Genomic DNA, 27,235 nt, shown 5'->3' on the forward strand with positions numbered 1-27,235 from the left:
TTTGTAAATGAGGGTTTCAGGGCCCAAAAGCTCACACTGAATCATCTGTGGATTGCTAACCCACCTTCCCCACTTAGCCCTTCAAGCCTGTGACTGACAGCCTCTGAGCCTCAGTTTCCTCATCAGTAAAATGGTACCTTTCCCATAAAACTGTCATGAGAATCAAATGTATGTAAACGTTGCTCAGGGCAACATCTGGCTTATAGCAAATAATCTACACCCTTGGGCTACTATTATTAATTTAGTTATTATTATCCTCATTATTGCTATTGTCCTGTCTGGTCTCTTAGCTACCTCTGATGAGATTTTTGTGACTAAGGTTGTTCTGAAGAAGCTATAATAACCTATAGTTGTGGGGGAGGTGGAGAATAGAAAGAGAAAGGTTAATTTCACAAACCTTCCTTAGGGAAGATCCCTTGCCTGAGACAAAGGAAGACCTAAAAGGGACAGTCCTTCAGTTGTTCAAATATTTTAGCCCTAGGCCATCAAGGTTGGCAAGTTAATTCTGGGCAAGCCCAGTCCAGGCCTTTGCCTTCACTTGAGCTTGTTCCTGGTGGTTTTCCTGAGTGATCATGGGGTTGAGGTGGCACACACTGTTTTGAAATTGTCCAAACTATGCTAAATAGTGGAGAGAGTGTGGGACTGGAAATCACGTAGACTGGCAGCATCCCTCTGAATGGCCGCTTATCCTTTCTGAACCTCGGTTCCCTCATCTATAAATTGGGGTTAATCAAAACAATGGCTTTGCAGGTTGGTTTTGAGGAGATATGGGAGCACTTCGTAAATTACCATGCTCTCCCTATCTGATCTTCTCCCCTGAATAGAGAGGATATGTTTTTCCTCCAAAGTTTTGTTCTAAAACTCCTCTTTGTTTTTGTTTTATTTTGTTTTGTTTTTGTTTATTTTTGAGACAGAGCATTTCATTGTTCTGTCACCCAGGCTGGTGTGCAGTGGCATGATCTCAGCTCACTATAACCTCCACCTCCTGGCTCCATCAGTTCTTTCATGTCAGCCTCCTGAGCGGCTGGGACTACAGGTACACACCATCACACCTGGCTAATTTTTGTATTTTTTTGTAGAAACAGAGATTCACCATGTTACCCAGGCTGGTCTCAAACTCCTAGGCTCAGGAGATCTGCCTATGTTGGCTTCCCAAAGTGCCGGGATTACAGGTGCAAGCCACCGCACCCTGCCTTGTTATAAAACTCTTCTGAGAAAATCAGGCACCTGGCGCCAGGTGCAGTGGCTGACGCCTGTAATCCCAGCACTTTGGGAGGCCAAGGCAGGCGGATCACCTGAGGTCAGGAGTTTGAGACTAAACTAACATGGAGAAACCCTGTCTCTACTAAAAATACAAAATTAGCTGGGCATGGTGGCACATGCCAGTAATCCCAGCTACTTGGGAGGCTAAAGCAGGAGAATCGCTTGAACCCAGGAGGCAGAGGTTGCGGTGAGCCAAGATCGCGCCATTGCACTCCAACCTGGGCAACAAGAGTGAAACTGTCTTAAAAAAAAATTAGCCTGGCATGGTCGCACACGCCTGTAGTCCCAGCTACTTGGAAGGCTGAGGCGAGAGAATCGCTTGAACCCAGAGGGTAGAGGTTGCAGTGAGCCAAGATGGTGCTACTGCACTCCATCCTGGATGATAGTGAGACTGTGTCACAAAAAAAGAAAAGAAAAAGAAAATCAGGCAAGGCCAGGTGCACTCCTATAATCCCAGCATTTTAGGAGGCCGAGATGGGCAGATCACTTGAGGCCAGGAGTTTGAGATCAGCCTGGCCAACATGGCAAAACCTTATCTCTACTAAAAATACAAAAGTTAGCTGTGCATGGCGGCACACACCTGTAATACCAGCTACTGGGGAGGCTGAGACACAAGAATTGCTTGAACCTGGTGGTGGAGGTTGCGGTGGGCTAGAGATCACACCACTGCACTCCAGCCTGCACAACAGAGCAAAACTCTGTCTCAAAAAAAATAAAAATAAAAATAAAAAACACGAAAAGAAAGTCAGGCAAAATAAAATACCATGAGGCAATGTTGTAGTGGTTAGAGCAAAGACTGTGGAACTAGACAGCCTGATTCAAATGCCAGGTCGGCTACTTATTACCTGTGTAATCTTGACCAAATTACTTAAAATCTCCAAGCCTCAGTTTCCTCGTATGTAAAATGGGACTTACAATTATAATACACACTCCACAGGATTGCTGTGAGGATTAAATGAATTAATATTGCATTTGTAAAGTACTTAGAACAGTTCCTGCAATCCATTTTATTTTACCAAATTGATGGACATGATGGACTCCCCTATTGTTACAAATATTACTTGTTTCCCATATAATGGGAAAAAAGATGTTCATCATGGTGTTATTTATATTAGTTTTTTTTCCCCATAAAGCTAATATTAAAAATGCTGTGATGAACATCTACGTGTATTTATTTTTAGTCTTACTCTGTCACCCAGGCTGGAGTGCAGCTCACCGCAACCTCCACCTCCTGGGTTCAAGCAGTTATCCTGCCTCAGCCTCCCAAGTAACTGGGATTATAGGCACATACCGCCATGCCCAGCTAATTTTTGTATTTTTAGTAGAGATGAGGTTTCATCATGTTGACCAGGCTGGTCTCAAACTCCTGACCTCAGTGATCTGCCCGCCTCAGCTTCCCAAAATGCTGGGATTTTTTTTTTTTTGGAGACAGAATCTCGCTCTGTCGCTCAGGCTGAAGTGCAATGGCGCCATCTTGGCTCACTGCAACCTCCGCCTCCTGGGTTCAAGCGATTCTCCTGCTTTAGCCTCCCAAGCAGCTGGGACTACAGGCATTGAGACTCTGTCTCAAAAAACATAATAAATAAATAAATAAACGTTGACCAAAATATGTCCCCAAATACCTTCCTAGGCAAAGTGGCTTTTTCAGTAAAAACAATGACTGAACACCTAATTCTTAAGGCTGCTCTAGTCCACTCCTTGTGAATATCCACCTCTTTCTTGAGCATTTCCAAAGCTGACCTCACCAACAGGCCAGCCTCCAAACCAGCTCCTCTTCCACTGTCTCCCTTTGAATTACAACTCCATTCTCTCTTGAATGCTCTCTGAGATTTCCCCTTTCCCTTCCCATCTCTTTTCCACCTGTCAGATAGCTCCCTCCTTTCCTTCTGTTGATCAGCACCACAACTTTCTCAGTCCTCATTCCCTCCCATTCAGCCTGACTGTAAAAGTGTGTGTGTGTGTGTGTGTGTGTGTGTGTGTGTGTGTGTGAATTATGTGTTGAGCTAATAATTGAGTATTACAGTGTTATTTTATATATTATTTTTTGAGATGGAGTCTCACTCTGTCACCCAGGCTGGAGTGCAGTGATCTCGGCTTACAGCAACCTCCACCTCCCGGGTTCAAGCAGTTCTCATACCTCAGCCTCCCGAGTAGCTCGGATTACAGATGAACACCACAACGCCCAGCAATTTTTTGTATTTTTAGTAGAGACAGGGTTTCACCACACTGGCCAGACTGATCTTGAACTCCTGGCCTCAGGTGATCCACCTTTCTAGGCCTCCCAAAGTGCTGGGATTACAAGCGTGTGCCACCGCACCTGGCCTATGGCATTATTTTAAATGTCCATGTCTGATTTCATTCAGTCCTACCACAATAGCTGTCATCTCCATTGAACAAAGTAATAAATGTAAAATTTAAGCCCAAAGAGATTGTTGTTACATTGCTGGTGAGTTCTCAGATCTGTTCTGATTCCGCCACACACCACTGCCTGCGCGTAACCTCCAGCTACCTTCCTAAGACATAGATTTGATCATTGTTGTTTATTTCTAAAAATCTCTTAGTTTCTCATTGCACACAGACACCTGCCTACCAACACCACAACCTGGCGTTCAAGGCCATGCTTGGTCGGCATTACACATTTAATCTCCCATTCTCTGCTGTGCATACTCCTTGGTATCTGCTCATGCCTCTCTTCCTTTTTCTTCGTATAGCCCATGCTATGTGCCTTCATGGCTTTGCTCAAACTCTTCTTCCTAGAATGCCTTTAAAAATAGCAATCCTCCCCTTTTTATTTTGCTTCCTGCCGTGTTTCCTTCAGAGTATTTTAAGTTAACATTATCATAACCAGTAGGAAACGCTGCTCTCTGAAAGTTAATTAAAATAGTGGAGTGGGGACTTCCATTTTCTTTAAATAGATGACAGTCTGAATTTCCAAGTCAGCCCTTAAACTGCAAAGATAACAGGCTACTTGGGTAACACAACACAGACAAACAGAGAATTCCTGAAAGCTGACATGGCAAGGAGGCAAGGCTTTATCACCCAGCTGCCAGCCACAAAAAAGTTTGTAAAAGCAAAGCTTTTTTTTTTTTTTGAGACAGAGTTTCACTCTTGTTGCCTAGGCTGGAGTGCAGTGGTGTGATCTTAGCTCACTGCAACCTCTGCCGTCTGGGTTCAAGCAATTCTCCTGCCTCAGCCTCCTGAACTAGCTGGGATTACATGCATCCACCACCATGTCCAGCTAATTTTTGTATTTTTTAGTAGAGACAGGGTTTCACCATGTTGGCCAGGCTGGTCTTGAACTCCTGAGCTCGTGATCCGCCGTCCTCAGCCTCCCAAAGTGCTGGGATTACAGATTACAGGCGTGAGCCACCGTGCCTGGCCTTTTCTTTCTTTCTTTCTTTTTTTTTTTTTTTTTTAAGATTTTGAAAGGTGAAAGTTACCAAGTAACTATGTGATTAGGGTGCTTCTACTTGTAAGAAAAAGTGAGTGAGTACATTTTGCAATTCAATGCTGGGTCAGAATGAGAGTTATGTTAACACTTAGCTTCAAGTGGGAAGGGAATATTCACAATTTACAGCTGTGCTACAAAAAAAAAAAAAAAAAAAAAAAAGGAGCAGCTATTTCCCATGGGAAAGGAATTTCCTTGGATGCCCCGGAGACTAGTTAACGAAGGGAGGATAAAAACACTTTCAAGAAATTTGCCCCTTAGTTCTTACACCTCTGGAGCACTTAAAGCTCTGAAATCTAATCTCATTTCCAAAGCCTTTAACGTCAGTATCAATAATAAAAATATCATCTCCCGTGGGCAAAGCGCTATGGGGAGGCTGTAGTGAAGAGAGAAGCTTTGGAATTTAACTGCCTGGGTTCAAATCCAGGCCCAGCCACTTGTTATGTACCTGTGGGTAGTTTGCCTAGCCTCTCTGGAACCGTTTCTTTGTCTCAATAAACAATATTTGCCATTGTTACTGTTATTAATATGTTTAATCCTCACAGCAACCCTGTGATGGCACTGTCATTGTCCCCATTTTATAGATAAGAAAACTGAACTTTGTAGCTGTTAAGTAGCTTACTACTTAGGTCACATAGCTAGACAGTGGCAAATTAGGGCTCCAAACCACATGCATTTTACCACTGTTAGAGGTTTCCTTTTTTGTTTTTCGGGTTTTTGTTTTGTTGTGTTTTTCTGAGATGGATCCTTGGTCTGTTGCGCAGGCTGGAGTGCAGTGGTTTAATCACAGCTCACTGCAAACTCCGCCTCCTGGGTTCAAGCAATTCTTGAAATTAGCCACCACACCTGGCTAATTTTTTTTATTTTTAGTAGAGATGGAGTTTCACCATGTTGGCCAGGCCGGTCTCAAACACCTAAATCTCGTAATCTGTCAGACTCGGCCTCCCAAAAGTGCTGGGATTGCAGGTGTGAGCGACGACACCCAGCCAGTTTCTTTTTTTGTATCCCAACACAAATTTGTAAGAATCATTACCTTCCTGGCCAGCAGAATAAAGAAGGCTTACTTGACAGAAATGGAATGTTTTTGTCTTATTTCGGGTTGGGCCTTTGATGAATCAACAAAACACTTTTGTGAAAAAACTCTTGAGAAGTGATTTTCCTCTCTACAATACTTAGTTAAAAGTTAAACAAAGTTCCCTGAGTTCTCTTGGCTAAGTTTTCAATCTGCTCATGAGCACTATAAATCTCCCAGAAGGGGACACATAAGCAGCATTTTCCACACTTATTTTAGCCTCTTGCTGGACCACAAACTCTATGAACCTCAGAATCAAAGTAGAAGTCAGGCTTCTGCATTTCACAGCTTAAGTATTTTACATTTCAAAACCCCTTGCATTTCACAGCTTAAAAAAACCTGATGCAACTAAATGAACACAAAAACCCTAAACCTGATGCAACTAAATGAACACAAAAACCCTAAGTCCCACCTTAATACATCTTTAGACAGTTACTAACACCACAGAGGATCAGTCCTATACAGGAAGTAACTCTCTTGATCCATTTGAGTTCTCAGTTTCTTTCTCCACTGGAGTGGACCAGGCCGTTACACCCATCACAGCTACTTTGTCCTGAAATGAAACTCAGCATACTTGGCCTCTTCAGGTAGCGGCTGGCTGAGACACAGGCATGCGTGGCATTCGGTAGGAATAGAAAGTAGCATGACATGAACTACTTCTACTTCTCAAAGTGCAAACCATCCAGAGTCTACGGGAGCTGTGGTACTACATTGTTGAGGGAGAATTCTACATTCCCCCACTGATAAGCATTTCCACGCCTTTTGGTTTGATTCTGGAAACACACTAAGTGATAACATAACACATAACAATACAGTTTTGTTTTCTGTGTTCCGATGGCTAATGTGGTTAATCCATTTTTTTGTGTGATCAGGAAAGACACATTGAATCACACATACAGGAAGAAGGATTAAAGAGTTGGGACTTCAAGTTGACCATAAGTAATTTTTCACTTGTCTAGTAGGAAGTTTCCCTGGAGAGAAACACATTTCTTTGACTTTCCATTCTTTTGTAGGAAAACATTATCTGCATTGATTGTTTTTCTGTTATGTGTTCTTTTTCTTTTTATCTTTTCTTCTTCTTCTTCTTCTTTTTTTTTTTTTTTTTTTTTTTTGAGACAGTCTCACTCTGTCACCCAGGCTGGAGTGTAGTGGTGTGATCTTAGCTCATTGCAACCTCCACCTCCCGGGTTCAAGCAATTCTCCTGCCTCAGCCTCCCAAGTAGCTGGGACTACAGGCACATGCCACCATGCCCAACTAATTTTTTGTATTTTTAGTAGAGACAGAGTTTCACCATGTTAGCCAGAATGGTCTCAATCTTCTGACGTTGTGATCCACCCTCCTCTTCGGCCTCCCAAAATGCTAGGATTACAGGCGTGAGCCACCATGCCTGGCCTATGTATCCTTTTTCTAACTCTAGATTTAAGAATAATTTTTTAAAAAATTGTAATAAAATATACGTAAAATTTATCATCTCAACCATTTTTAAGAGTAGTGTTTGGTAGTGTTAAGTAATGTTTATGTTGGGTGTGTGTGTGTGTGCGTGTTTGAGACAGAGTCTTGCTCTGTTGCCCAGACTGGAGTGCAAGTGGCATGATCTCGGCTCACTGCAACCTCCACCTCCTGGGTTCAAGCGATTCTCCTCCCTCAGCCTCCTGAATAGCTGGGATTACAGGCACGCACCACCACGCCCAGCTAATTTTTTGTATTTTTAGTAGAGACAGGGTTTCACCATGTTAGCCAGGATGGTCTCGAACTCCTGACCTCAGACGATCCACCCGCCTCAGCTTCCCAAAGTGCTGGGATTACAGGTGTGAGCCACCACGCTTGGCCGTGTTTATGTTGTATGGCCAATCTCCAGAACTTTTTCATTTTGGAGAAACAGAAACTCTGCACCCATTAAACAGCTCCCCATTCACTCCTCCTGCAGTCTGTGGCCACCACCATTCTACTTTCTGTCTCTATGAATTTAACAGGAGAAAAATAAAATTTTTAAAAAATATTTACAGATTTACAGACTGCTTCCCAGTCTGTCATTCTTATCGATGATGTTTCTTCTGCCCATTTTTAAGAGAGTTAAAGGTTCAAAGTAGACACAATCGGGGTCCTCAGGGAGCTGGCTGACCTTTAGAAAAATCTCTCATCACATTTTCATTCTCATTAGAAATTCCTTAGACCTAAAAACAAATAGCTTGACAGTTGATCCCCATCAAGCATGCAGATGGGCAGAGCAATTGTCCCCTGTTACAAGTTAGGCCACAGACAAAAATGTAATGACAAAGGAATTCTAGCTGAGAGGACACTTCACTTCCCAGAACACAAGCAGGTTTCCTGCTACAGGATGCATCTTTGGTAGAATGCTGAGAAAATAAAAGGCTGACACCAATCCCGTAGATCAGTCATGATGTTGGAAAAGTGAATTTCTAGGCTGAGCTTCCACTGGTTACCAATAGACCCTGTCAAACCAAGCCCCAAACTGCTCACAACTCGTAACTTGGCAAGTTATTTTCAAAGTTCTTTTCCCAGGCAGTTTATTATACACCCTTAGAGTTGCCAGATTTAGCAAATAAAAATATAGGATGCCCAGTTAAATTGGAATTTCAGATGAACAATGAAAAATTTTTAAGTATGTCCAGTATATTAAATCTGCCAACTCTAACCTAGATCACCCCTTTGGGATTCTTCTCAATAGTAATAATCCACCACCAGCCTGCGCAGAGAGTGGTAGGAATAAAGTGTTTGGTAAAATCTTTGGTTTATTATACTACCATCAGGAAGGAAGGAACGTTGTTGTTGAGGCAGGATTTTGCTCTGTCGTCCAGGCTAGAGTGCAGTGGCATGATCATGGATCACTGCAGATCATGTGCCCCCTGGGCACAAGTGATCTTCCCATTTCAGCCTCCTGTGTAGCTAGGACTACAGGTGTGTACCCCACGTCTGGCTAATTTTTGTATTTTCCATAGAGATGAGATTTCACCATGTTGCCTAGGCCGATCTCAAACTCCTGGGCTCAAGCAATTTGACCACCTCAGTCTCAGTCTCCCAAAGTGCTTGGATTACAGGCATGAGCTACCACACCTGGCCAGGAAGGAACACATTTATTGAACATAGGCAACTGCCTTCATAGCATTCTATTGTAATATACCCAAGAATCCTATTCAACAGGTCAGTATTCGTATTTTTATAACATGGAAACCCAGGCTCACAAAGGTTAGTTTATCTAAGACCACAAAACTCCTAGGAACAGGGAGACCTGGGACTGAATGCAGTTCTAAAGGCCAAACCTTATTACTGTAAATCATAGGCCTAGAGCTGATTGGTTGGTTGGTCTTTTTGATTTTTTCCTAGGTATGTACTGGCTGGCTGTGTACTAGCTCTAGTAAAATAATGGGCAGCTAGGTGATCTTTCTAAATCTCAGTTTCTTCATCTGTAAATTAGAAACAGCACCAACATCTTGGGTGCCATGAAGACTAAATGAGTTTGTGTAAGTAAATGCTTCCACTCGTCGCACACAGCAAGTGCCTCTGATGGCCACCTTAAGCTGTGGCTCACGCCTGTAATCCTGGCACTTTGGGAGGCCATCGCTGGCTAATTGCCTGAGCTCAGGAATTTGAGGCCAACCTGGGCAACATGGTGAAACCCTGTCTCTACTAAAAATACAAACAATTAGCTGGGCATGGTGGTGCGTGCCTGTAATCCTAGCTGTTCAGGAGGCTGAGGCAGGAGAATTACTTGAACCCAGGAGGCAGAGGTTGCAGTGGGCCGAGATCACGCCACTGCACTCCAGCCTGGACGACAGAGCAAGACTCTGTCTCAATAAATGAATACGTAAATAAAATAAAAGCCCAAATAATATCTTTTATCGTCCTATGAAAGAGGAGCCGAGAGATCTGAGGGAACTGGGGACAAGAGATGGTGTAGAAATGCATGCTGACACCTGAACCCCCGTGAAGGCGCTAGAAATGCATGACGCCTAGAAATGCATGCTCACACCTAAACCCCCATGAAGGCCTTCTTTGCATGCTCACACCTGTAGCCCTGTGAAGGAGCTTCTTTGGATGAAGGATGGGCCAACATCTTCCCACCTTTCTCAGAAACAGTGGGAGGCATCCCTAGCTTTAGCCAGAGGCCAGGAGAAAGGCTTACATAATTCTTTCAGTTCTCACTTTTCACTCTATAAATAGCTGCAACCTGACTTGGTTTAAGGTCTGATCAAGAAAGGTTTAAATGGGGTAGGGAGGAAATTCCAAGAATGGAAAGACCCTTTGGCTTAGGAGGGGAGGAGAGCAAGGTCTGGCACAGCCAGCTGGGTGTTTCCTTTCCCAGCCCCTCCCTCTTCTTCCGTTCCTCCCTAGCTTTCCAATTCTCTCCTCTTCCTCTTCCTCCTGCGCAGTTGTCCCGAGAACAAACCTCTGGTCCTTTAAATCTGTTGCCACCTACTGTGGGAACTTTGGTAAGTTTTCAACTTTCAGTGGGCCTTGTTTCTCTCATCTGCGCATTCAGGGGTTGGACCAAATGAATTCACCTTGCTTACCTGGCTGGGAGGAACTGCTCTCTTTTAAGTTTACTCTGGATTGGTAGAAAGTGAGGAGGGCTCTTTATTTTAGCTGTTACGCAATTAGCTCAGTCTGTAATCAGTTTTTCTGAACTCATTTGCGATAATCAGGAGTGGCATTAGGCATTGAATGAACTTGAGCTCTAGCTTTCTGCCTTTGCATATGATTGTGAATAAAAGTGTCCGCTTGTTTCTTCTTTTCTTCAGCCCATCCCAGGCCTTAGTATCCCCTAACAGTAACAGAGAGAACTCATCCAGGGTAGAGATCTTACTTTGAGCTTTTTGAGTCAGTATAAAAAGTGGGGCTTCAGAAATACCTTGTGTGGGTTAAGGAGCCTTAATCGATATATTGGACTTCTCACCTGTAGCAGTTTGGACTCCCTGTTTTAAGGTTCTGCCGAAAATGACTGGAGTCTGGTTTTGCAGCTCATGTAAAAGTGTTTTTTAAAAACTAAATTTGGGGCCGGGCACGGTGGCTCATGCTTGTAATCCCAGCACTTTGGGAGGCTGAGGCGGGCAGATCACTTGAGGTCAGGAGTTCCAGACCAGCCTGGCCAACATGGTGAAACCCCATCTCTGCTAAACATATAAAAATTACCCAGGCATGGTGGCAGTTGCCTATAGTCCCAGCTACTCGGGAGGCTGAGGCAGGAGGATCTCTTGAACCCAGGAGGTGGAGGTTGCAGTGAGCCGAGATTTTGCAACTGCGCTCTAGCCTGGGCAACAGAGCGAGACTCCGTCTCAAAAAAAAAAAAAAAAAAAACCAAAACAACAACAACAAAAAAACCCTAAATTTGGTGTCCTCGATACTAAGGGACAATTAGGCTATGGTTTTTGTTTGGTTTGTTCTGGTTTGGTGTGGTTCAAGAAACACTGCTAACACATTAAGTCTTGTTATCTATGTTCAGATCGTTGATGTGGTTAAGTTTGGGGTAATCCAGTTTGATCTAGTTGAAAAAGGTAGACTGTCATCACCTAAGCAATACATATTTTGATGGAATTAATCAGTGGCCACCATGATGATAAATGCTGAAGGCTCAAAGTTAAAATCTTTCCTCTGCTCCTTCCCCGTTTCCGGTCCCCTCTTCCTAGAATCCTGGAGGAGTAAGGCAAAGTAGTTAAAGCACAGGTTTGGAGTCGCATTTGCTTTGTGAGTTTAAATTGCTTAATTAATCTCTCTCAACTCTGTTTTCACATCCATGAAACAGGGACACTGATGTTAATAGCATAATACGCCTGTAGAGAACGGGGTTAGCCCAGTCTCTGCCACCTAGTAATACCCAGTGAGAGAGCTGTTGTCGCTTAGAAGTATTTCTTCTTTTTTTTTTTTTTTCTTTTCTTTTTTTAATTTGATAGGGAATCTCACTCTGTTGTCCAAACTGGAGTACGGTGGCATGATCTCGGCTCACTGCAACCTCAGCCTCCCAGGCTCAAGCAATTCTTCTGCATCAGCCTCCTGAGTAGCTGGGATTATAGGCACCCGCCACCACGCCCAGCTAATTTTCGTATTTTTAGTAGAGACAGGGTTTCACCATGTTGGCCAGGCTGGTCTTGAACTCCTGACCTCAGGTGATCCACCCACCTCTGCCTCCCAAAGTGCTGGGATTACATGCATAAGCTACTGCGCCTGGCCCTTTAGAAGTATTTCTTTTGGGGGATTAGATCTCAGCACTCATATTTTGTCACTGCTAGTTCAGGTCACTTGCTAGAGTCTCATAAAACAAACCTCCTGAGCTGTCCACCCAAGAGCTTTGCTCAGCCTCCCTGACCATCTCTCCAATTTAAGGAGTTGATTATGGTCTCTTTCTTGAAAATATTATTATTATTATTTGAGACAGGGTCTCACTCTGTCGCCCAGGCTGGAGTGCAGTGACATGAGATTGGCTCACTGCAGCCTCCGCCCCCTGGGTTCAAGCAATTCTCCTGCCTCAGCTTCCTGAGTAGCTGGGACTACAGGCACACACCACCACACCCGGTGAATTTTTTGTATTTTTAGTAGAGGTGGGGTTTCACCATGTTGGCCAGGCTGGTCTGGAACTCCTGACCTCAAGTGATCCGCCCTCCTCAGCTTCCCAAAGTGCTGGGATTACAAGCGTGAGCCACCACACCCAGTCAAAATCTCTGTTTTATGTTGTGTTTATCCAGTTGCAGTGGTTCTTAAGCCCTTTGTTAAAAGCAGATTGCTGGGCCCCACCCTTGGCCTTTCTGATCTAGTAGGTCTGGGGTGGAACCTGAGATTTGCCTTTCCAGCAAGTTATCCGAGAATGCCGATGCTGCCGGTCAGGGTACGAGGGTACAATGTTAATCACTGTTTTCTTGTGTTTGTCACCTTTAATATTGCTTTACCTAGGAATCAGTAGAGAGAAACTTACGGTTAGAAATTTCTAGTTATTAAGTCCAGCAGATAAGAAGCTGAATTCATCACTGAAGGCCAGATTCTACAAACAACTGAAAGAAACATGATATTCTTTTTCAATAAAGGGCAATTTGAAGGCAAGTTAGTCAGTGAAATCTCTTAAACTGCTAATCACCCAGGTCTTGATCAGTGCCAGTAGATTAGTTGAGGAAATTGGTGTTTATTAATAGTAACCAAGACCTTTTTAATAATTACTTGTTTATGCAATCTGTCATCCTTCAATAGAAGATCCAGCTCAAATGGTTTGATTGATAGTTAAGTTGGCACCTGTTACACCTATTTAACAGCCATTCAATGCGGTTTCTTTTTGTTTTGTTTTTGTTTTCTGAGACAGGGTCTCACTCTGTCACCCAGGCTGGAGGGGGCAGTGGCATGATCTCAGCTCACTGCAGCCTCCACCTCCTGGTTCAAGAAATTCTCCTGCCTCAGCCTCGTGAGTAGCTGGGACTCCAGGCACGCGCCACCAGGCCCAGCTAATTTTTGTATTTTTAGTAGAGATGGAGTTTCTCCATATTGGCCAGACTGGTCTGGAACTCCTGACTTCAAGTGATCTCCCTGCCTCAGCCTTCCTAAATGTTGGGATTACAGGCATGAGCTACTGCGCCCGGCCTAAATAAACTTTTGTAGCTGCTATGATCACTAACCCTGTCCCATTCCTTCAGTATAGTTCAGAACCTTGATGGGTCATCACAGGTTTCTAGTAAGCATAGACAAAGAAATGACTTCTCATCAAGGCCTATACAAGGCAACCCCAGAAGACTGGCAAATGTTTCCAATTAGCTCCATTCCTAATAACAGTGAATCTTTGGTTTGCATGGGACACAGTAGTAAATAGAGTTCTCAGCTGTGATGACTTGCCCACATCCTGGGAGGCCCATGTCATAATCTTTTAATTTCTGATGATATATAAGCTGTATGGTACATTTACACTTAATAACAGGCTTTAGACTTTACTGAGCGTTCAAATAGGCACTTAACTATGGCTTTTTTACATCCACATATGCATTTTCTGAAATAAGGATTTTGAGTTGAAAAAAGGACTCCAGTCCCAAGTTCATCTTTTTTTTTTTTCTTTTCTTTCTTTCTTTTTTTTTTTTTTTGGAGGCAGGGTCTCACTCTGTCACCCAGGCTGGAGTGCAGTAGGTGATCGTAGCTCGTTGCAGCCTCGACCTTCCGGGCTCAGGTGATTCTCCCGCCTCAGCCTCCCAAGTAGCTGGGACTATAGGCATGTGCCACCACGCCCAGCTAATTTTTTTGTATTGTTTGTAGAGACAAGGTTTCACCATGTTGGCCAGGCTGGTCTCGAACTCCTGGGCCCAAGTGATCCATCTCGCCTCCCAAAGTGCTGGGATTACAGGTGTGAGCCACTGCACCCAGCCCCAAGTTAACTTTCTAAACAGCTTAGGTTTAGAAAGTGAAGTTTCTATAGCTGTTTCCACTTGGATATTATATTTAACATGCATTTTTTGTGCACCCTTGGTTTGGGTTTCAGGTAAGGAAGCGCTTTGCTTGGAGAAGAAAAGTGAAATGTGGGGCTGGTGTGGTGGTTCAAGCCTGTAATCCCAGTATTTTGAGAAGCCAAGATGGGAGGATCACTTGAGCCCAAGGGTTTGAAACCAACCTGGGCAACATAGGGAGACCTCATCTCTACCAAAAAAGAAAAAAAGTGAAATTTGTGGCTTTGGGGCTTGGGCTTTTTTTTTTTTTTAAAGCTGTTCTAGAAATAGAGGATGCCCCCACACCAAGCATAGGACAGCAAGGGTCTTAGTTTTCTCTAGGAAGTGCTAGCATGCCCAGTTTGCTAATTGCCTGCACTCCCTTCTACTCCAGTCTCTGAGGGCAGGTGGCTGATTGTTGCTGTGCAAGCCCACAATTAGCCACAAGCAGGTGCACTCATTTGCTGGGGGTGGCTTTTTCCACACAAGTGCTCCAGCACACACAAAGGGTAGCCTCAGTTTTGCCAGTCATGTGGCTTTCTCAAAAATGAGTGGGGTTGGCACATTCCATCAGGGTACTTGGGGTCAGCAAAGAAAAACAACAGCCCATGAAAGGGGGCTTCAGAATGACCCAAGGAATTGTTGCCTGAGAAATAGTTGTAGTAGTTAAATAGAGGGTCATGGGCAGCTTCCTTCTGGAAAGTTATTGAAGTAGGAATCTGGAATGCCTAAGGGAGGAGTTCAGCCTAGATAATCAGATAAAATGCAAGCATGTTCTTCATTGTGACATCTGAATTCCTGCTGAAATTATGGAGAGAAGCAATTTCTGGTTTGGTCACTGAGAAGTAGCAAGTGATGTAGATTTATGGGCATTCTCTTTGGCTAGGGCCCAGAGAAACCAGTCCCTCATGGCAATTCTGGTCAAGTGCATCTTTAAAATAACATATCCGTTGCCATTAGGGTCAGGAATGTCCAGTCAGGTTGAGTGTATTTATTGCTGGTGAAAGGCAGAGACGTCCCGATTGAGGCTTATTCACCTCCCCTACTACTTTTGGGCCCTCCCTCTGAACTCTGAGGTTGATCCTGACTCATAAATCATGCCTCCTGCCCAGCCGGCCAGGGAGGGGCCTTCTGTGCAGAAGCCAGACCTGGCTGTTCCTACAAGCTCCATAGATCCCTGCAGCCTCAGGCTCCCGGACAAATTCCCCAGGAGGGTGAACAAATAAGCACTCAGCTACTGCCAGTCCGCTCAAACGTGAAATCCTGTTTGATCCTAAACTCTGAAAATGATCGAGCTTAACCTTCTAGAATAACATGCCAGTGTTTCTAACACCCCAGTGGATTCATTTTTGGTTCAGTAGGTTCTAACCTCTTGCGTTACCATTGCAGCACCTCACCATAACAGGGCAGTGAGCTTGAACTTCGGCTTTCCCCACATCCACTCAACTGGCCATACTTAATTCCATGTTTGTTGTGAATTATATCACATAGAAGAATGCATAAAACATGTATATTGATATAAGGAACAAATTAGAAGGATACAGCTGGGCTGGACACGGTGGCTCAATCCTGTAATCTCAGCACTTTTGGAGGCAGAGGCGGGCAGATCACCTGAGGTCAGGAGTTCGGTAACAGCCTGGCCAACATAGCAAAACCCCTCTCTACTAAAAATACAGATATTAGCTGGGCATGGTAGCGCACACCTGTAGTCCCAGCTGCTGGGAGGACTGAGGCAGGAGAATCACTTAAACCCAGCAGGAGGAGGTTGCAGTTAGCCAAGATCATGCCACTGTACTCCAGCCTGGGTGACAGAGTCTCAGAGAAAAAAAAAAAAGAGGATGCAGCCATATAACCACTGCCAGGAAGGAATGTTGCCAGGACCCCAGAAGCCTCCTGCCCCTCATTGTATATTGTACTTTCCTACCTCCAATAAAATTCCCTCTTTCCTCATGGGCATTCTGACTCTATGGTACATATTTTCCTGTCTTTGTTTTGTTAAGCCTATAGCACCCAGTATTTCCAGGCTGTCTCCCATCCAAGAACTAACCAGCCCCTTCCTAGATGAGACGAGTTCGGGCGCTTGTCTTTATGTGTGATTCTTTCTAGTTTCCTTTTGTTTGTTTTGAACCTTTATGTACGTGAAATAGTGATTGTGTTTCTTATTTGGGGTCTTGTATCTTTGCTCAATATGTGTGAAATTCATGTTGTGTGTAGCTATTGTCTATTTTCTTTGCTGCATGGTATTCTATTACTTGAATACATTACAGTTTGAGCATTTATAATGGTATGGGATATTTGAGCTGTTCTTTTGTGTGAACAATGTTGGTATAAATCTTTTTTTTTTTTTTTTTTTTTGAGACAGAGTCTTGCTCTGTCGCTGAGACTGGTGTGCAATGGCACGATCTCAACTCACTGCAACCTCCGCCTCCTGGGTTCAAGCAATTCTCCTGCCTTAGCCTTCCGAGTAGCTGGGATTACAGGTGCCCGCCACCATGCCTGGCTAATTTTTGTATTTTTTTAGTAGAGGTGAGGCTTCACTGTGTTGGTCAGGCTAGTCTCAAACTCCTGACCTCAGGTGATCCACCCACCTCAGCCTCCCAAAGTGTTGGAATTACAGGCGTGAGCCACCACGCCTGGCCCTAAATCTTATTCTTGTATATAAGTTTCTATAGGGAATATATCTAGCAGAGGATTATTGGGTTATAGGGTATGCAAATTTCCAAAATGATTGTACCAATTGACATTCTTACTAGTAATGGATGAGAGTTCCTACTGCACTACATCTCCATATAAACTAGATCTTGTTGGAGTTTTAAAAGTTTGATAGTCACCAGATGCGGTGACTCATGCCTGTAATCCCAGCACTTTGGGAGACTGAGGCAAGTGGATCACTAGGTCAGGAGTTCAAGATCAGCCTGGCCAACTTGGTGAAACCCTGTCTACTAAAAGTACAAAAAAATTAGCTGGGCATGGCGGCAGATGCCTGTAATCCCAGCTACTCAGGAGGCTGAGGCAGAGAATTGCTTGAACCCGGGAGGAAGAGGTTGTAGTGAGCCGAGAGTGCGCCACTGCATTCCAGCCTGGGTGACAGAGTGAGACTCCATCTCAAAAAAAAAAAAAAAAAAAAGGTTTGATAGTGTGGCTGGGTACAGTCTATCTCTTGATCATGAGGTCAAGAGTTAGAGACCATCCTGGCCAACAAGGTGAAACCCCATCTCTACTGAAAATACAAAAAGTAGCCAGGCGTGGTGGCGTGCACCTGTAGTCCCAGGTACTCCGGAGGCTGAGGCAGGAGAATCGCTTGAACCTGGGTCCTTGTTTAGGACCAAACAAGATCGCACCACTGCACTACAGCCTGGCAACAGAGTGAGACTCCGTTTCAAAAATAAAAAAAAGTTTGATAGTCTGGTGTGTATTAATAATTAATTGAGGATTTAATTTGCATTTCCTTGATAACTTATGAAGTTGAACACTGCTTTTCTGTTGGCCATTTTAATTTCTACTTCTATACACTGCTTGTTGAAGAGTTTAGCCTATTTTTCCTGCCAGGCTGTCTGTCTCAGTCATCTTTTAATTATTCTGCTGGCTTTTTCTTTTAGTGTTATAGTCACGTCCACAGCTCAACCACTTCAAATATCGGTGATGGCTTGCTGGAAAATTCCTATATTAAACAGCTTCTTATAGGAAAGTGATGTTATATATTCACAAGGAATATTTTGCAATAGTACAAATGACCAGATTTGGAGGATTAACAGGAGCCTTTTCTAATGTGAAGAAATAAGGCCATATTCTTCCCTGAGAATGTAATTTTGGGGGGCTGGGCATGGTGGCTCGTGTCTGTAATCCCAGCACTTTGGGAACCTAAGGCAGGAGGATTGCTGGAGGCCAGGAGTTTGAGATCAGCCAGGTCAACATAGTGAGACCCCATCTGTATGAAAAGTTTAAAATTAGCCAGGCATGGTGGCATGCATCTGTGATTCTAGCTACTTGGGAGGCTGAGGTGGGAGGATCACTTGAGCCCTGGAGGCTGGAGGTTGAGGCTGCGGTGAGCCATGATTGAGCCACTGCACTCCAGCCTGGGCAACAGAACAAGACCCAGCCTCAAAAAAAAAAAAAAAAAAAAGTGTGATTTTGAGGGATAGTCAAAATTCCACAAGTAGCAAGACAAGTAATTTGCCTAAATTACTTGTCTCCTTTAATCATTCACTACTGACAATTTGCAGTTAGCAAATTATCTGAAACGAGAAACCAAGAAACTGAGAAGGCATCTTCTCTCCATTCTTTTTTATTTTTTTAATAAGAGAATCTCACTCTGTTGCCCAGGCTGTAATACATTGATGCAATCATAACTCACTAGAGCCTTGAACTTCTGGGTTCCAGTGGTCCACTTCAGCCTCCCAAGTATTTGAAACCACAGGCACATGCCATGACACCTGGCTGATTTTTTAAAAATTTCTTGTAGAGACAAGGTCTCACTGTGTTGCCCAGGTTGGTGTCCAACTCTTGGGCTCAAGTGATCCTCCCATCTCAGTCTCCCAAAGTGTTGGGACTATAGGCACGAGCCACCATGCCCAGCCAGCTCTGACTTATGTGAAGAGAAAGTAACTCAAGTTTTGATCTCCATCACACACAGTCAAATCTGTATCTTATATGAAACATGGGCGATGTTTTTCTCTCTTCATAGTTTACACCATTTCTCATTGTCCCCGGGTCTAATGGTGAGTTTGACTTACCATTTCTCAGCTCACTTACCCAGTTGATTTTCTAATGCCTATCTCACTTGGCCCCATTAGACATTCGCATCTGAGATGTCTAATATTCAGAGTGACATAAGAGAAAAATCCTCTAAGTCTAAAAGATATGCTTTGTAGAGTATTACGGTAGAATTTTCAGGATTCTTATCATTGAAGGCAGGGTTTCTCAATCTCAGCACTATTGTCATTTTGGGCAGGATCATCCTTTGTTGTTGAGGGCTGTCCTGTACATTGTAGGATCTATTGTAGGAACTACCCAGTAGAAGCCAGTAACACCTCCTTCCTCAGTTGTGACTATCAAAAATGCCTTCAAACGTTGCTAAATGTCCCCTGAGGGGCAAAATTGCCAATGTTGAGAACCCCCCCTTTTTTTTTTTTGAGACAAAGTCTCACTTTTGTCCCCCAGGCTGGAGTGCAATGGCACAATCTTGGCTCACTGCAACCTTCGCCTCCCGGGTTCAAGCGATTCTCCTGCCTCAGCCTCCTGAGTAGCTGGGATTACAGGCGCCTGCCACCATGCCCAGCTAATTTTTGTATTTTTAGTAGAGACGGGGTTTCACCATGTTGGTCAGGCTGGTCTCAAACTCCTGGCCTCAGGTGATCCACCCGTCTCGGCCTCCCAAAGTGCTGGGATTATAAGCATGAGCCACCGCGCCTGGTTAAGAATACTTTTTTTTCAAGGTAATCTAAATTCTCCTTAAAATGATCCCTAATCCACTTCCCTATTAATGCACATTTTTAGTTGCTTCTCAGTGATTGATTAGTACCCGAAAAAAGGTCTTAATGAGTGAATATTCATCATTATCTCAGATACTGGCTCTCATGATTAACCTTTAGTAATTTATTGATTTATTCAGCCAAAATTTCTGAACAAATAACATCTTATAACTGGAGTAGATTCTGATTGTGTATAGTTCAAATTACTCTTGAAAATTGTTGGGAAAATGATATGCTGAAGACTAAACTTCATCTTTCAATAAATCCAACACAGGTGGTATTTTTCTCCAGTTGAAACACACAGCTATTTCTTTAGGCACTAGATATAAAGATTGCTTGAGTTTAGCAGACATGTATTAAATGCTTGAATGCCAGAAAAATCTCAGTGTCATGAGATGCTTGTGCTTTGAGGGACATAGGACTAAGGACAACAACTTCAGGTCACCTGTTTTGTACTTATTCTCAACCATAAGCTTATTGAATGGAATGACAGATAAAATTTCTCCCTCACTTCTTTCCCCATTCTCCTTTCCCTTTTGGCTGACTGCATTTGTATGAGTTAAAAACAATTCCAGCATGTGACACTCATTTCTACATATTTTTGTTAACTGAATAAATAAATTTATGATAAATAGCAACTTCCAATCTAGTGAGGTCTCCACTGCCACAAAATTTTTATTTTTATTTTTATTTTTTTTGAGACGGAGTCTCGCTCTGTCGCCCAGGCTGGAGTGCAGTGGCGCGATCTCGGCTCACTGCAAGCTCTGCCTCCCGGGTTTACGCCATTCTCCTGCCTCAGCCTCCCGAGTAGCTGGGACTACAGGCGCCCGCCATCTCGCCCGGCTAGTTTTTTGTATTTTTTTTTTAATAGAGACGGGGTTTCACCGTGTAGGCCAGGATGGTCTCGATCTCCTGACCTCGTGATCCACCCGTCTCGGCCTCCCAAAGTGCTGGGATTACAGGCTTGAGCCACCGCGCCCGGCCCACAAAATTAACTGTAATCCAAGTAAGTGAATGTTAGGCTAGGTTCTTGAAACATGGCCTATGGTTCACCTGGATCCAGATACAACAACAAGCATGTGGTTGATGTGGATGATTCATAACATGATGTTGTCCTGAATTTATCATTTTTGAATATATGCATGCATTTGCCCTTCATAAAAAAAAAATCACAATTTAGAAGTAAATGTATCAGACAGTCTTGGGTTTGGGGAAAAAAAAAAAGTAAATGTGGTATGCCAGACAGAACATAAAAGAGATTATTAAGAAAAATAAATATACTGGGAGTTGACAGTTGACCTTTTATATGAATGAATTGGATTGTGGTATATTTTGATTTTCAGGAAGCACAAACCAGTTTCCCAAGATTGTCAGTGTGGTTAAGCCATAACACTCAGATTTCAAATGAATAGAGAGATTTATTCTTATGTAAGAATAGGAGCCAAGTGACTATTTCCTGTAGTAATTTGGAAAGCTAGATCTTTCACCTGTAGGAAAGGCCACAACCCTGGCTTTGAAATATAATAGCAATAAGAAATGGTTCAATGTTTGGTCCTCCAGCTGGGGGGCTCGTCTACTTCAATAGATAATAATAGTATCTACTGCATGGGAATGCTTGTGGTGAGCCTTGCATGAGTTAAATAATGCCCAAGAAGTGTGTTGCATGGTATCTGGCACTTGGGAGCCTTTTATCGAAGGGTAGCTAGTGGTAAAGATAGGAAGAAGTGGAAGGTAGGAAGAGTTAGCGTTATGCTGTTTGATGAACACCAATTTGATCAGAATTTTGAGTAGCTGTTTCATGTACTTATTCTATGCTCTAATAGGCTCTAGATAATCATGTTGTTTTCCTCATAGATTGTATCCTTAAATACTCAGCAGTTAGAGTATTTTCTCTCATAACCAACTGTGACTGGATAATATTACCTGTTCTCCCTTTTTTTTTTTTTTTTTTTTTTTTTTGAGACAGAGTCTCACTCTGTTGCCCAGGCTGGAGTGCAGTGATGTGATCTCAGCTCACTGCAAGCTGTGCCTCCCAGGTTTGTGCCATTCTGCAGCCTCAGCCTCCCAAGTAACTGGGACTATAGGCACCTGCCACCAAGCTCGGCTAATTTTTTTTTGCGTGTGTATATTTAGTAGAGATGGGGTTTCACCATGTTAGCCAGGATGGTCTCGATCTCCTGACCTCGTGATCCGCCCACCTTGGCCTCCCAAAGTGCTGGGATTATAGGCGTGAGCCACTGCTCCTGGCCCGTTCTCCCTTTTTAAAAGTTCTGTAAAGACCACACCTTTCTCTTGACAACTAGAATTTTGCCGTTTTATAATTAGATAATAGCTAACCTTACATGAGGTACATTTTAGTTCACTTAACGTGACTTAAGAAAATACCCTGGGTTTCATTAGAAGCACGTTTTCCAGTCATCTTCTAGTCAAGAGATTTCTGCAGATGACTGAGTTGGTCTGCTATATTTCAGAGGGTTGTAAGGAAGTAACAGAAGAGTAATATAAACAACTACATAAACCTTTTCATTGAAATGATATCTATTATGAAAAACTGGTGATGTTATGTGAATGGTTTCATGATAACCAGTATTCCACCATAATGAATATTATGTAGCCACTAAAGATAATTAGTACGATACTGTAGGAACACGGAGAAAGTGGATAATGAAATGTGAAGAATGTTCTGTAAAAATCCAATGTGAAAAATGTACAATTATAATCATAGTTATGTGTAAAATAGACACATGCAGACAATATTATAAACTTCAACATCTCATCATGGAACTCAGTTGTTAAATTTGGGGGCTGTTTCTAGTTAGAGTCCATAACCATGTGTATGTCGGCTTCAAGATGCTGTAAATAGTTATTTTTTTAATCTCATTCATTTGGTGACCAGCTTGGATAATTTTTTGGATAGCAGCACCTGACATTATCATATTCCATTTCTTTTTAGTGATGAGAATGCCAGGAAAGATTTAAAGACATTACCAGCCTTTCCAACCAAAACTCTTCAGGAGCATCCATCCCTTGCCTACTGGTAAGCCAAATCCACATAACAGGTGACCCATTCTCATAGCCTCCATTCAGAACTACATGCTTTTCAGGGCATTAAAAGAAAGGTAAGTGAGAAAAATATCAAATTGCCCATCAATTGTATAAAGTAACCATAGGTAGACCTTGATCCTTTCAGTGAAAGGATGTACTAAAAGCTTACTAGAGATCATTATACAAAGACATGTCTTGCTGTCATTTGCAAAGAGCAGCTGGCTGATGTTTCTTTTAAGTGCGTAAAATGTCTGTAGAGTATGCTTCTAGGTGAATATATAATATTCAGTATATGTGCAGTCACTGTGTAATGCAGCTTTAATCTAGCAGAATGCAATATAAGTGTTATAAAATACAGATTTCCTTGGATCAGAGACTTTCATAATGACCAGAGGTTTCTACTACAGCTAGTTATTGCATATATTGAGTTGGTTTAGTTGTTTGTACTTTAATGAATCCATAGTATCCATTTTCATCCCACATTTTTTTCCTAAATTACGTTTTCCCTTGAAATACTTATATTCTTATTAAATACATTCTCTTTGGTTTTAGTCTGAATCCTCAAGATGGTTTTTCTTTCCACTAAAATGTTACAAAATAGACATTACAAAATAAATATTCAATATTGAGATGTTTAGTATGAAGTTGGAAGTATATTCCCAAATATATAGTGAAAGTAAGTGCTGAGGCTACACAGCATCTTGACTCTGGAAACTGCTAACCATGTCATTTTCAAGTGATAGTTTTGTTTGTTTGTTTGTTTGTTTGTTTGTTTTGAGACAGTCTTGCTCTGTCACCTAGGCTGGAGTGCAGTGGTGTGAACTCGGCTCACTGCAACCTCCACCTCCCTAGTTCAAGTGATTCTGGTGCCTCAGCTTCCCAAGTAGCGAGGATTACAGGTACCCACCACCACGCCCGGCTAATTTTTGTATTTTTAGTAGAGTCAGGGTTTCACCATGTTGATCAGACTGGTCTCAAACTCCTGACCTCAGGTGATCCACCTGCCTCAGCCTCCCAAAATGCTAGGATTACAGGTGTGAACCACTGGGCCCAGCCAAGCGATAGTTTTATTTTATTTTATTTTTTTGAGATGGAGTCTCCCCCTCTCGCCTAGGCTGGAGTATAATGGCATGATCTCCACTTACTACAACCTCAGCCTCCTGGGTTCAAGCAATTCTCCTGCCTCTGCCTCCCAAATAGCTGGGATTACAGGCACGCGGCATGATGCCCAGCTAATTTTTTGTATCTTTATTAGACACGGGGTTTCACCATGTTGGCCAGGCTGGTCTCGAACTCCTGACCTCGTGATCTGCCTGCCTTGGCTTCCCAAAGTGCTGGGATTACAGACGTGAGCCACTGCACCTGACCTTGATAGATTTTTAATAATAATTTTAAAAAGACATTACTAATGATGACTAGTCATATGGAGATAGAAATACTTCATCTTCTAGGTTATACTTGAGATTTCCTTTCCAGTCAACAGGTTTTGCTCTAGGACAATAAAAGGGTTTTCTCCTAAAGCAATGTGTCTGTAAGTGGTGATAACAGAGTATTTTAGATTGCACACAGACTCAGAAGCAGTTTAAATTCTTTTAAAATCTTTCTGAATCATTCAAGGAGAAAGTCTTTAATGCCTAACACTTGCTGATCTCCCTGTTTTAACCAAAGAGAGGATAGGCCTTATGCTCAAAATTTCTTCAATAATGTTCTACAACTAACATTTGATATCATTATTTTATATGTATTATAGTCCATCCAATTATGGCAAAAGATCATTTTCCATTTGAGAAATTAATATTGTTTCCTTTTCTAGTAAATTAAGTTTTTGTTTGTTTTTTGTTTTTGTGATGGAGTTCCGCTCTTGCTGCCCAGGCTGGAGTGCAACAGCGCAATTTCGGCTCACTGCAACCTCCACCTCCTGGGTTCAAGTGATTCTCGTGCCTCAGCCTCCTAAGTAGCTGGGATTACAGGCGTGTGCCACCACATCCAGCTAATTTTGTGTTTTAAGTAGAGATGAGGTTTCACCATGTTGGCCAGGCTGGCCTCAAACTCCTGACCTCAGGTGATCTGGCCGCCTCAGATTCCCAAAATGCTGGGAATACAGGTATGAGCCACTGAGCTTTAAGTTTTTTTTGGTGGGGGGACATATTTTCACTCTTATCGCCTAGGCTGGAGTGCAATGGCTCGATCTCGGCTCACTACAACTTCTACCTCCGAGGTTCAAGTGATTCTCCTGCCTCAGCCTCCCAAGTAACTGGGACTATAGGCACGTGCCACCACGCTCAACTACTTTTTTGTATTTTTAGTGGAGACGGGGTTTCACTGTGTTAGCCAGAATGGTCTCAATCTCCTGACCTCAGCGTCCTAAATTGCTGGGATTACAGTCGTGAGCCACCGCGCCTGGCCATGTGCTTTAAGTTTTAAAGGTAGCAATATACATATTATATAAATATGCTACATAAAATATAAGTTAAAGATGATAATGCAGGCAGTCAAATGTCTAAAGTTCAGGAATCCATCTCCTACAGAAACAAAAGCCAAATTCTGTCTACCAAACAAGTTGCTGAAGGCTTTCTCTCTCAAGTTTGCTGATAATGTGGAAACTGTGCCTGTACCTCAGATAATCATGCATTGCAATCCTTCTCATTTCTTTGTTTTACAGTGAGGACAGGGTAATTGAGCATTATTTGAAAATCAAAGGTCTCACTCGGGGTCAGGCTGTGGTTCAGTAAGTATCTTTCCTTTTGCTTAGATATAATTTTAATATCTCTCATTTGAAGGTGTCCCTTGAAATGATTTCTGTTGTGTAGTTGTTGTGAACATAATCCTTATCTGGTTAGAAATATCTTACCATGAATTAGAAAATGTCTTGGGTCATTCTATACGTTGGTGTCACCAACTTAGATACCTACCAGTGTCAGGCAGGTAACAAAAATGAGAAATGTAGGCCAGATGTAGGGCAATAGGGAATGATGGGGGCTGTGGTAAACAGGTGAGCTTTCATCCTAAGTAGAGGCAAGGTTACTCAGCTTTAGAATTCAGGCATAATGTTGCCAGATCCTTTGTTTTCCAAGAGAAGCTGGAAATTCAGATTTTTAAATCTTATCTCATTGGGAAGTAATTTAAAGAAAATTTAGTATAATGTTAGCCAAATAAAACCTATCTAGAGGCCCTGTTTTGTCCCTTAGTTTGTGACTCTACTTTGAGTCAAGTGTATAGTATATTGGTGTTAGATAATCTGTTTCTTCATGCTACTAAGAATTAGCTGTTGTAACGTAGTTCTACATTTTGTGACTTACAGAGTTACCACCCATTATTAAGAACAGGCCAGCACAGTGGCTCATGCCTGTAATCCCAGCAGTTTGGGAGTCTGAGGTGGGCGAATCACCTGAGGTCAGGGGTTCGATGCCAGCCTGGCCAACATGGTGAAAACCCATCTCTACTAAAAATACAAAAATTAGCCAGGCATGTTGGCAGCCACCTGCAATCCCAGCTACTCGAGAGGCTGAGGCAGGAGAATTGCTTTAACCGGGGAGGCAGAGGTTGCAGTGAGCCGTGATTGCACCATTGCACTCCAGCCGGGCGACAAGAAAGAAACTCCGTCTCAAAAAAAAAAAAAAAAAAAAAAGAAGTTGCTACACTAAACTTTTAAAATTATTTCTATGCCTGTGAAAGCTGAAATAAGGACTTGGAGATTGTAGATTTTCCTCACACTCCTACTTCTTTGCTCTAATATCTCTCTCTCTTTTATTTATTTATTTATTATTATTTTTTTTTATTATACTTTAAGTTCTAGGGTACATGTGCATAACGTGCAGGTTTGTTACATATGTATACATGTGCCATGTTGGTGTGCTGCACCCATCAACTCGTCAGCACCCATCAATTCATCATTTATATCAGGTATAACTCCCCAATGCAATCCCTCACCCCTCCCCCCTCCCCATGATAGGCCCCAGTGTGTGATGTTCCCCTTCCCGAGTCCAAGTGAGCTCATTGTTCAGTTCCCACCTATGAGTGAGAACATGCGGTGTTTGGTTTTCTCTTCTTGTGATAGTTTGCTAAGAATGATGGTTTCCAGCTGCATCCATGTCCCTACAAAGGACGCAAACTCATCCTTTTTTATGGCTGCATAGTATTCCATGGTGTATATGTGCCACATTTTCTTAATCCAGTCTGTCACTGATGGACATTTGGGTTGATTCCAAGTCTTTGCTATTGTGAATAGTGCCGCAATAAACATACGTGTGCATGTGTCTTTGTAGTAGCATAATTTATAATCCTTTGGGTATATACCCAGTAGTGGGATGGCTGGGTCATATGGTACATCTAGTTCTAGATCCTTGAGGAATTGCCATACTGTTTTCCATAATGGTTGAACTAGTTTACAATCCCACCAACAGTGTAAAAGTGTTCCTATTTCTCCACATCCTCTCCAACACCTGTTGTTTCCTGATTTTTTAATGATTGCCATTCTAACTGGTGTGAGATGGTATCTCATTGTGGTTTTGATTTGCATTTCTCTGATGG

The 27,235-nt window shown here is 42.7% G+C and overlaps 1 protein-coding gene across 1 annotated transcript in view; it reads left to right on the forward strand.

Moving 5' to 3' along the window:
* The window catches only part of FRMD4B (FERM domain containing 4B), a 208,699-nt gene that overhangs the window by 130,642 nt on the left and 50,822 nt on the right, over positions 1 to 27,235 (forward strand). The window contains exons 8-9 of the mRNA XM_023200208.2: positions 22,614 to 22,697; positions 25,368 to 25,433. Coding sequence (XP_023055976.1) covers positions 22,614 to 22,697; positions 25,368 to 25,433 — 150 coding nt within the window. The remainder of the gene's footprint in view (positions 1 to 22,613; positions 22,698 to 25,367; positions 25,434 to 27,235) is intronic.

Source organism: Piliocolobus tephrosceles, chromosome 2 (assembly GCF_002776525.5).
Source record: "Piliocolobus tephrosceles isolate RC106 chromosome 2, ASM277652v3, whole genome shotgun sequence".
Taxonomy (NCBI): Eukaryota; Metazoa; Chordata; class Mammalia; order Primates; family Cercopithecidae; genus Piliocolobus; species Piliocolobus tephrosceles.